We start from the raw sequence: 11,585 nt of genomic DNA, 5'->3' as shown, positions 1-11,585 counted from the left end.
GTTCTGTCTCTCTTGTGTGTGTGTGTGTGTGTGTGTGTGTGTGTGTGTGTGTGTGTGTGTGTGTGTGTGTGTGTGTGTGTGTGTGTGTGCGTGTGTATGTGTGTGTGTGGAATTCGTGTGCGGCCATCTGGGCTAATAATGGGATTTGTTGCTGCGCTTTATGACCTAACGCTAACACTCTCTCCGACATGCCATAAATCTTGACGAGCGCACGGACAGATGCCCCACATTCATTTTTAAACGCATTGCGCTTCCATGACTGGTTGCTCTGCCTTTTTTTTTTCTTTTTTTTTCTAATTCTGCGTCTTTCGCCCACATGGCCCGTGGCGTCCCAGCGGATTGAATTATTCCACTTAAAAAGCTTTCAACTTTCTTTTATTGAGTTGTCTCAGTTTGGTCTCTTCTCTATCAATAGTGCTTATTTCCATTCTCTAATCCGGAAGCCTGCAGATGTGTTTTTACCCCCTCGGGGGCTCTTATTTTGTTGCAGATTGATATCGTACAGCAAATGGAAAGGGAGAAAGAGAGTGGAAATGTAATTCAAGAGCAAGGCAAAACGATTAAAATGACCTCAAAGAGCAAATGTGCAATTGGATTGTGAGGAAACAAAAACAGAACATAGCTGCAAAAATGAGTCAATATGAATTACAACTGGAACCTGTTTTTTTTTTTTTCATCTCCTCTCCTGTAGTAACATTTCCCATTGAGATCCATTAGCCAGTCGGGGGCGGCTATTACGAGAAGCTAATGCAACGGCTGAAGCTAGCAGAGCAGAGCAGTCGATAAGATTCGTAACTGTCACACAAGTGTCGAGTAAAATCAAACACGGATGTCATGTTAATTGGGGAATAGAAATAAAAATAACTTAAAAATATCCATGAAAAAAAAGTTGGTAAATACTGAGTGCTAGCAAGCCAATGGGAATTGGAAACAGGAAGTAGAAACCTCCCAAAAATGGAGCGCAAAATGTTACAGCGCTAAGCGTGGCAACATGGGGCATATTTTTTTGTTGTGTTGTGTTCAAAGACTACTGTCAGTGAATGCACCATTTGTCTCATTTCAGTCTGTGTCTTCTCTCCTTTACAGAAACCTGTCGAAGAATCCTCTTAGCACTTTGTCCTGGCAGCTCTTCAAGCACCTTCAACTTGCCGAGCTGTGAGTCGCTTTTTCTTTAACTTTTCTTATGAGCAGCTATTTATCAATGCTAACCCGCGCACATCGCTGGTTTTGATCGTATTCTTTCCAGTATAACTCTCGCCTTTGTTGTACTGTCCGTCTCATTTGTCTGGGCTGCATGTGCGGAGAGTAGACCTGAAGGCAATACGCTGATCTTACAAGCCAATTTGTTGACTCAATTAACACGCAGTGGAAATAATTAAATCGAGGGGCGGCGTGGTTGATGAGCATGTGGCCCACCCCCAGTAACCCGTTCTCATGCTAATTATGAATATTTGAGCCACCAGCCAGTTTAGGAAATACTGTGATGTCTAATTTATGCTTCACTACTTCCGTCAGCCACCAGTTAACAGGCTACCACAATAGAGATGAATAAACGCCTCCGTCAAGTAGAGGCCTTCATTTTCCACTCATTGAAAAACAATATGTGGTTAGGTTATGGTGGTTTTTTTCTGTTCAGTTAAAAACAAAAAAACAAAACAACAACAAAAAAAGATAGCATCATACTTCGTCATCAAGACTACGTATTGACATTGGGTTAACCAAAACAGCTGCACCTATGTAAGGTAAATAAACAGCCGCCCCCCCCCCCCTTTTTTATGACTGCTGCTCACCAAAATTGCAGCATTCGCCTCCAGATATTTGCTTAGTTCTTCTTCCTTGTGGTTCCTGCGTGGGATTCAAATAGCCAGCGGGACCCCCTGCTGGTGTTACTCTATCATCATCATCGCAGTGCCTCTTTGTTCCTGTTTGGAAAAGTACAAACTTTTTTTTTTTTTTTTTGTAATGTTTGCTGTCTGACCAGCTGTCCACTTGGACTATTGCAGCTGATAATGTAACACGCTTAGTTATTTCTGCCAGCACTTTTAATGACATTTTAGATTATTAGTAGATGACATTTTGCAACATTAGGTGTTGGCTCAGTGTGTGACAAGTGGGAGCCATCTACCTTGTTTTATAGTTACATGAATGGCTCATTATCTGGCAAGCGGCTGTCGGACTCCGGCATACCAGCTGCTAGTGTTTTAACATTTGATCAACAATAGTAGAGAAAAAACAGGGCTTGATGTAAATCCCCAACCAACTGGCTTTCTTAGTTATTATTTATATATATTCTGTATATTAGAATGCTATTTAAACATACCGCCTGCTAGCATTTTAGCATTTTATCAACTCTCATTAGAATGGGTGGGGGAACCGGGGACAGTTGCATCAGCGGTTGCTGGTAACACTTGCAAGTGCTCCAAACTTTATTACCTCAAAAAATGTTAAGGAAAACAGCATTTTGAGGTCATAGCGTTTTTTTGTGTGATTACATAGCCTGCTCTGTAATTTAACTCATCAAACATATCTCATGTTGGTTACGTGTATGTGTATTTATTTCAAATTGATAATGTTTTTACTCAGTTAGCTATATGTTAAACTAGTGCATTGCTAATGCACTCAGGGACAGTTGAAACAAACTTGCCTTGGGTAAGGTGTAACTTAATTAATTATATACAATTTACCCCGAGCTCAATTTGACCGAATGCATCCAGTACGAATCAGACTTTTATTGGCAAAACCATTGACCATAAAATCGAGCCACATTTGAGAAATGGGACTAACTTGACAAGTAACAGCACATCCCGATCCAACTCTACCAACCCACTAAGCATGTGCTTCAACCTTCTGACCTAGCTATTGACCAAGCTTCTGCTCTTACTACCAAGCAAACCTTTTGCTCCAGCTCCGACACCGTCTACTGAAGAAACACCGACTTGGCTGAATTTTAGCCTGGCAGTTTTTCGACCATTCCCAAAAGCCAGACAACAAAAACAAAAAAAAAAAAGCAATAACTGACAAAGCTGTCAAGATGCCGCTGGAAGCCGAGCAGAAGATGCATTCTGAGAAAGTTAAAATGGAAAATAAGCTTGCCCCCAAGAAGTGAGGCTGTCGTTGCTTGTGCGCAGTGGCAACTCTTGTCCAAATTTAGTCTCCTCAGTGTTCATATCTTCATGTATTTTAAGTCCTGTACTCTGCAGAACCACAGCATTAGAGAAAATGTTTTGAACAGAAACCTTTCAGTAGCTCTACTCAATATCATAACCCTCCTAAATTTACATTTCACCCCACAGCTGATCCAGACCAGGGGGTCACTTGTAACTTGTATTTGAGATGAAGTCATGCATTCTCTCTTTCTTGTTGCGCAGCCATTTTTCATGCCATTCATTCAAGGACACTCAAAACTAGTTTGCAAAGCCGTTTGAACACCCTTCGTCAAAAGAGCTCAACGTTAGAGAGAAAATTAAAAAAAAATGTCACCAGTCTCCCCTCCTCATTTACTTAAAAAAAAACAATGAAAAGATAGAGCTACTGAAATAACTTGTTGCACCCTTCGTCAAAAGAGCTCAACGTTAGAGAGAAATATTTTTAAAAATTATCACAGACGTCACCATTCTCCCCTCCTCATTTACTTAAAAAAAACAATCAAAAGATAGGGCTACTTAAATAACATGTTTATTTTGTGCATATACTCTTTTTGAAGTACCAACAAATGTATTCTCACATATATTTACCTACATATGCTGAACAATTTGCCATGCCCCAAGGAAGGAAACGAAAAAAAAATATATTTTAATGGTGGACATGGGACTTAACAGTTGCATCGGTCTTTATTTGTTTGACAAAGATCATTTACACAACTTTGAAACTGTGTCGTTTTGAACAAGGCAATGGAGTTAAGAATTAAGCTGCCTATTTCCCACAATCCATCGGGAGAGGAGCGAGTTCATCAGTTAAGCAGATATTTTAGGATATGGATGACAAGACGCAGCAAATAACAAGCCGGGGCAAAGCTCAGCCTCCACAGAACCAAAATCCCTCATTCTGGCTCAGCAAGCACGACGGCCTCAGATTTGTGCTTCCTCCAGAGCGGCCAACTTGGATGCATACAAATGGCGCCTTTGTTGTTTGTACATGAGAAGCGCGACCACAGTGTGACTTCAAATGAGTGGCAAGCATTCCATTTATTTTTTGTATATATCACTTTCCATGTCTGTCTGAGATGTCAGTCGGAGTAGCAGAAAATGAGTCACTCCGTCAAGGGATAGAGTCCTGACATCATAGCTATGCACCGATCAGCCATAGTGTCGATGTAAAATGGCTTCCAATCGCCTTAAAAGACATGGGACGATATTTATTTATTCATTCATTCATTCTTTCATTTATTCTTAGAGAGTGATTTTCTCATTATACAGCAAAGTGGAGACTGTGGAGTATCATACTGTGGTATTCACAACTAAGGCAGGGTAAAAGATAACCCATTATTATTATTTTAGGAATTGTTATTATTTTTCAATCATTTGTTGTCATGTGTCCTCAAATATTACAACGATGCAAATTTAATGAGGACTGAGGCAAGCTTGACAGCAAAGTGGAGATTGTGGACTGTCCTTGAAACAATGTTGCAAATGTATTTGAGACTGATAGCGTAGCAGCAAAGTTGAAAGACTGCGCGGCATCACACCGAGTAACAGCAACAGGCAACGGTGACGGTAGCGTGTTTATTTTGGGCATTTCTAGCCATTCATCCTTCATCTGCAAATCTCACAACGGGGCAGCCATTTTATGTATATGTTTTCTGTCAGACACAAAGTCATCTATCAGTGGCATATGCATTGAAAATGCTCTTATGTGACACTGCCTTGCCTCTTTGTCTGCGTGCCCTTAAGCCCCCCCACCCCCCTTAAAAAAAAAACCTAAGATGGTGGAGGCGTGCTACAGTGGCTTCCGTCGGGAAAGGATGATCGAGGATTATTTGAAGCAGTCTTGTGCTCGGAAAGAAGGGAATATTCTGTACCCAGCGGCGGTGAATCCTTTTATTCTGTTAGCACGTCTTCTTGAGATGCAAAGTCAAACTTGGCTCTCTCGCTCTGCCTTGTGCTGTGAAATGGATTTTTCTTTGACTACGTGGCCAAACGTGAATGGATCCAACCTGTAATCTCTGCCACTAGGATTATAATAAATTAAGCGCGCCTCCTAAAGGCCGCATGACAGGTAAATTACATGACGTGAACCCCAGGTTTTATTAGCGCTCCGTGGCACCGGGGGTAAACTATTAGCAGAATGGAGCGCGGCGGTTGAAAAACATCAAAGTAGGCAGAGTGAGAATTACAAAAGCGTATGTGTGTGGATCAAGTTAAAAGGTACACACGCCAGGCTGGAATCAATTTAGAGCGATATAGAGAGGGGGAAAAAAATATCAATTACTCAAAAAAAAAAGGCAAAAATCGAGTGCACATTCAAAAGTTACTACTTTCAACTAGGACTCATTACATATTTATAAAACTTAGCAAGCACCTCCATTTTAGCTTAACCTTCCTGCCATGACGTTCTGGTATCCATTTCCACTTCCATCTATCCTTCTCCTCCTCCTCAAGTAGGGGAAAAGCTTTGTGCATTTAAAGAGCAGCATGTTGGCAACACGAAAACGTGACGAAAGGTTCAAATAAAAAGTCTTTATTTCAATGCCAGTGCAGCTGCGGGGAATCTGATGGCTTTCCAGTTGATGCTTTGCAGTCTTCTTAATAAAGATGCATTGGGTTGTACACTGTTAAAAAACAAAAAAGTGCATTGCCGTCCAATTCATCTCTGCATTTTCTATGAAGATTTTGCTCATGAGGAGCTCGAGTGAGTTGGAAGCAATCCAAGCAGACACCCTGGACAAAAGCTTGGCGATAATTGGTTTTTCATATTGTTTACCATATGACGAGAAAAGACCCCAAACATTGTCAAAGACACTAAGCGTTTATATGTTGCAAAAGCAGGGATTTATCTACATGTTGGAAGCTTTTTTCCTGAGGTGTGTGTGTGTGTGTGTGTGTGTGTGTGTGTGTGTGTGTGTGTGTGTGTGTGTGTGTGTGTGTCTGCAGTACAGTATCAACATAGAAACACAAAGACTGCAGTGATTTTTAGACTTTTTTTTTTTAGCAGATTTCAGAACGTCCACCTTTCAGTAAAAAAAATATGTGAACCTGATGACGTCAATGCGAAAACAAAAACAGACAATTTTTTTTTTTTTTTTACGTGTTTTTTTTTTTTCTCTCTTGAAAGTTGAAGAATTGAGCAACACAAAACACAATGCACTCAGCGAGAGGAGTGTAATTTGCAGCGATCATTTCAATGATTCGGTCTTGAAGGATGAAATGTCCTTAGTCGGAGTTTGGAATGAAATGGCTTCCACTGACCTGGACGGATGGCGGTCCAATCCCCAGCAACGGCTTCTTTCTGGCTTTAATGAAGTTGCGACCTTTAACATCTGCAGCTCCTCAAGCTCAGCTACCGGACGCCTCCTTCCGCATACACGATCGTCTCGCTATTGAGGCGAGGGACATCACCCCCGTCCCGCCGTGGCCGGTGAAGCTCCCGCAGACCACCGTCACCACTGACTGCGCAGGTGTAAAAATGCTTAACGTCGCCGAATGTCTGAAAACCGCATCCATTTGTCCCTAAAATTTATCGTTTGAAGATATCAAAATGGTAGCCCCGCTATTTTGGATTTTTTTGGACATAAAGCCTTTTCCCTATAGTGTTCCCACATCTTTGTGCCACAAGACATCCGACTTTCAGTCGTAGCCTCCCGCTTTCGTGACTGATGTCATTTTAAACAGGCACCATAAAGCTGACAATTGGCATCCCTCATGAATATTCATAAACATCTGGATTCTGCTCCTATGGCCTGAAATGGCATAAATAACTGCACATGAGGTGATGGATCATCCTCCAGCACATCATCTAGCTATTTGTTGTAGCGTGCTTGCCCTAATCGACCGTTTCCAGGGGGACGGTGTGTAATGTATCAGGGTGGTAATCAGTATTAGCAATTTGCCTCATTAGAGTGGAATAGAAGGCAGTGGGTGGATCTGGGCTGAGGTTCGTTTGCCCTGCTCTGCCTCGCGCCAATTCTCTGTGGTTCACTTCGCAAGGAGAAGACCAACCACGAGGTTTCCATTAAATTAGGATTGCTACTTGAAAATTTCGTAACCATTGTGAGAAGACCCACGTAAAAGTAATGTCCAAAGAAATGCAGGAAGCCATTCTTGTAGGTCCCTTTGACCTCACCCTTCTGCTTTGTGCAGATACCAAAACGCCAGCGCACCTCTTAACCAATCACATGCGGCTTAAAAAAAAATGTGGAAAAAAAAAAAAGAACTAAAAAATTGGTTCCCAACCAGGAGGCATCTCCTTTCGTTCGCTTGAAAGAGAACCGCATAGTTTGCGACCCACAAATCATGACGACGGGATTGCGCGAGAATCAGGACCGACAGGATGTTGTGAAACGTACTGGCAGTCCACCGTTTCCAGGGTGTCGTACTCGAATGAGTAGGGAATTCACGAAATCCCCACCAATAATTTGTTCACATCTCCAACGCTAACATTACGAGTTAGAAACCAAACCTGAACTCAATGGTGGTGATCTTGTTTCGTATAATTGATATTCTAACAACACTAACACAGTGTGCAGGTTCTGTTTTACCTCCACAGCAAACATTACAAGCCCTCGTAAAGATTTTGATTGTTTCGTTGAAGGTGTAATAAATGGTTATTGGACTTTTTGACTACATTCATTACATTTGAGTAGATTTGTGTAACATAGTTCCTCACAAGTACTTCTCCCACATGACGTGGAATTGCACCATATCAGACCCAGACCTCTGTCAAACCCCAACGATATCCACTCAATTGCTAACAGATTCCTTCTTGATTACTTCCACTAAATATCTGTGAGAATCGGTTCTGTAGTCTTGGCACAAACTTCTCGGCAAACAATGTGTCATTTTTCCTTGAAAGAGGTAAGTCTCGAGAGCTCCACCTCGTCAATTATGTACGGTATTTTCCGCACTATAAGGCACTTTGGAGTACAAGGCGCACCTTCGAGGAATGGCCTATTTTAAAACTATTTTCATATATAGGGTGCACGGGATTATAACAATAGAAGATACTATCGTGGCTGCGGTTGCATTATCCACTAGATGGAGCTATGCTAAAGGGAATACAATACAACACAGCTTTATTTATACAGAGCTTCCACAACCGCTGCAGCTGTAACCAAGCTCTTTACAGAAATTTAAAATACTACATCCAATAAATCCGAATATTGATCCACATATAAGGCGCATCTGATTATAAGGCGCACTGTCGGCTTTTGAGAAAATTGAATGCTTTTAAGTGCGCCTTATAGTGCGGAAAATACGGTCGTCATGTCTCACATGAGAAGGTTCAGTCCTCGTCACTCACGAAAATCTATTCTCATGGCTTCATATAGACTGTATATAACCATCGCATATATTATTCATGCTTTCATGCTCATTGACTCCTGTCAAGGACATTTGGATGGACATTCATCCTGACAAAATTGGCCAATCGCTGCTCGGAAATTGGACACAAGAACACGCAGGGGGGTGACAGTGGGAGAATGCGGTGGAATGTATTCAGCGCGGAGCCTGATGACACCCGCCGGCTTGCTAATGGAGCCCGAGAATTGTGGTTCTGAACATTTGACATTTGAACTTTTGGCATGGGAAAGTGTCAGACCGCTAGCTTGTGCAAGAATATATTACGCTTTGGTGCGGAGCCATTGTTTGATCGTTTGGACGCCAGATATTTGGAGTTTGTCGGATGAAGTCAATATTCTCAGGGTGTGTGTGTGTGTGTGTGTGTGTGTGTGTGTGTGTGTGTGTGTGTGTGTGTGTGTGTGTGTGTGTGTGTGTGTGTGTGTGTGTGTGTGTGTGTGTGTGTGTGTGTTTTCATGGACAGAGATAAGTCGATGCATGTGAATGATTGTGGCTCTTACCGCCATTGTCCTTCACGAGGGAAAAGCTCCATGCAGTTTTCACAGTCTCGGCCACATTTTGTGAGTTGTTTGCCAGCGAAGCGAAGAAGAGACTTCTGAAGGTCGCACCACGCCGCACCTTTCATCTAGTCAGCATTCAGCAGATAAACTCACAGTCTGCTGTGTGACAGGTAGTTTGGCCGGGGCACTTGAGTGATTTTGGATTGTCATTCATTCGGGAAATAACCAGGGGGAAAACATCAATTCCTAACAGACGAGCCCGTGAAAGGCTCTTTGTCATTATTATTGCTGCTGGTGCACCAAACCACTGTGATAATTGACCTCGGAGGACCGCTGTGTCATAACATTGCGGCTTGTAGCATTAAATTTTTTCATGTTTTTTTTTTTTTTTTTTTTTTAACTACAGGAATGACAGAACACAATACATACCTGACACTCAAAGTTTGACAATTCCTTATGGAAAATGTCCGAAACGGTTTCGTAAAGGGTTGATGTTTCAGTAAATTGTTCTGTGTGTAGATATGGTATGTGTTGTCATAAACAGGAAATACAAAATTATATGTGGCCAATAAAATTAGATCTTTACTTTTTGAAAATGAAAATCTCAAATTTCTGCGCCACCCACCAGCTCATTTTCGCCTTTTCCTAGTCAGGACTCTCAAACATCGACATGACTGTTTATAATATTGATGTATAATGATACGGTGATCATTTTTATGTACATACAAAGCTGCGAACTATTTTTTTTCTGCTGTTGTTCACATTTGCACATAAAGTTGCATGGTGTCATATCCAATTCATATATTACTAATCATGTATCGTTTCATTTCACTCCTTAGGGTACCGCTCGTTATAATTGTGTTTTTACACACAATGTTGCTAACTGTTCTTGCTTCTTTACACATTCTCTTCTGTAGCCCACAGATCATATCCATTCCATCATGTACTGTTTGCCATTCAGAATGAATAAAGCTGTTCATGAAGTAAAGTTTAATTCCATCACGGACATAGTTACATCTCAGCCATGCTCCATAAATGCTCCGGTTTGAGGAAGCGTTTTAAGATGACTATTGGAAAGAAACCTGCTGATGCAACCTCTTAAATGTGAGTGGTGCATATACTTTCAAATGCACTCTACAAGTTATTACATTTAAAGGTTACAGTGGCCGCGCGGTGCACAGCACAGTCGTCTGTCTTAACCCATGCGACCAGAGCAAATGTATACGGGTTCAATCGCCTTGTTCTTTTTAAAAATCGTCTGTGTGTGTGTGCGCGCGCGTGTGTGTGTGTGTGTGTGTGTGTGTGTGTGTGTGTGTGTGTGTGTGTGTGTGCGTGTGCGTGCATGCGTGCGTGCCGGTCACAGGCGCCTGGACGGCGTAGTGTTCGACTGCGGCTGCAACATCCGCTGGATCCAGCTGTGGCAGGAGCGAGGCGAGGCCGGCCTTCACACGCAACAGCTGTACTGTAGGAGCGGAGCCTCCAAGATGAAGCTGCACCACATGTACATACCAAACTGTGGTGAGTACACACGGAGGCTTGCTCTGTGGTCACTAGGTGTGAATGCAAAGACAGCTCTTTTCTTTGATGTGTATGGAAATAAATAAAAACGGTTTACCGATGTAAACGTTGATCCTTCTGCCATTTAGTGGAAGGGCATAGATTTTTTATTTTTTTGCCTGTCACTGCATGTTGCTGACAAAGATAGATTGACAGACGCATTCACAGTAAAATAACCATTTTTGTACAAAATAAATGATATTAGATAAATTCACGCGACATCCATGAAGCTCTTCCTTGGGACACCATTTTGCCACGGCACCTTGGTTGGGAAGGTGCGCCCATATAATGTAATTATGTCGATGTATATGGACTCTCGAGTTTTGCATTTGGCACATATCACATGGCATAAATTTGCGCCGAGACATTTACACCCCCGCCCCCCCCAAAAAAACGGCATATTTTTTTAAAACGGCGATATGCGCCATTGTGGGCGTGAACAAAGTTGACTCCATTGGCCAACAATAAAAGTGGCTCCTCTCATTCCCTTTCAATGTGGTTCACTCACATTTTGCATGCAAATATCTCTGTGCCGACAAGGATGTAGTGGTCAGTGCGTGTCCGGAACATTTGTCACTGTTCTTTGTGTAGCAACAGACAACATAAGTGGGTACCCTCATTAAATACAAAACGAGCTGGTGACAACCGCTGGTGACTTTAATATTTCTGCAAACCTCTTGAATCGGTCCCCACCCTCGATTGTTTGTGTTCGTGTTCCTTTATATTTGGACGTGGAGAGGACAGACAAATTTACATTGTGGGTGTATAAACGTGACAAATAACTTCAAATAACGTTAATACAGAACACAATAAATTCCACGTGTGAAAATCTGCCCCTTGAGCGACCAAGCAAAATGCTATGAGTGTACGAGCATGAAGACAAGTGCAAGCTCGGGGGGAATGGAAGGGAGCAGTGACAAACTGACGCTCGGATGGAATCAAATGTCGAGTGGCACAGTGACTCATTGCTGAGCATTGGCGCACTGCCATTGTGCTGTTATTATTTTATATATATATA

General features: G+C 42.1%; 1 protein-coding gene across 1 annotated transcript in view; it reads left to right on the top strand.

Moving 5' to 3' along the window:
• ntrk3b (neurotrophic tyrosine kinase, receptor, type 3b) overlaps positions 1-11,585 on the top strand; it is a 160,263-nt gene that overhangs the window by 66,357 nt on the left and 82,321 nt on the right. Inside the window, 2 exon segments of the mRNA XM_019866554.1 lie at positions 1,087-1,155; positions 10,374-10,528. Coding sequence (XP_019722113.1) covers positions 1,087-1,155; positions 10,374-10,528 — 224 coding nt within the window.

The sequence above is a fragment of the Hippocampus comes genome, unplaced genomic scaffold, assembly GCF_001891065.2.
Source record: "Hippocampus comes isolate QL1 unplaced genomic scaffold, H_comes_QL1_v1.1 scaffold82, whole genome shotgun sequence".
Classification (NCBI taxonomy): domain Eukaryota; kingdom Metazoa; phylum Chordata; class Actinopteri; order Syngnathiformes; family Syngnathidae; genus Hippocampus; species Hippocampus comes.
This window is presented reverse-complemented; position numbering and strand designations above follow the sequence as displayed.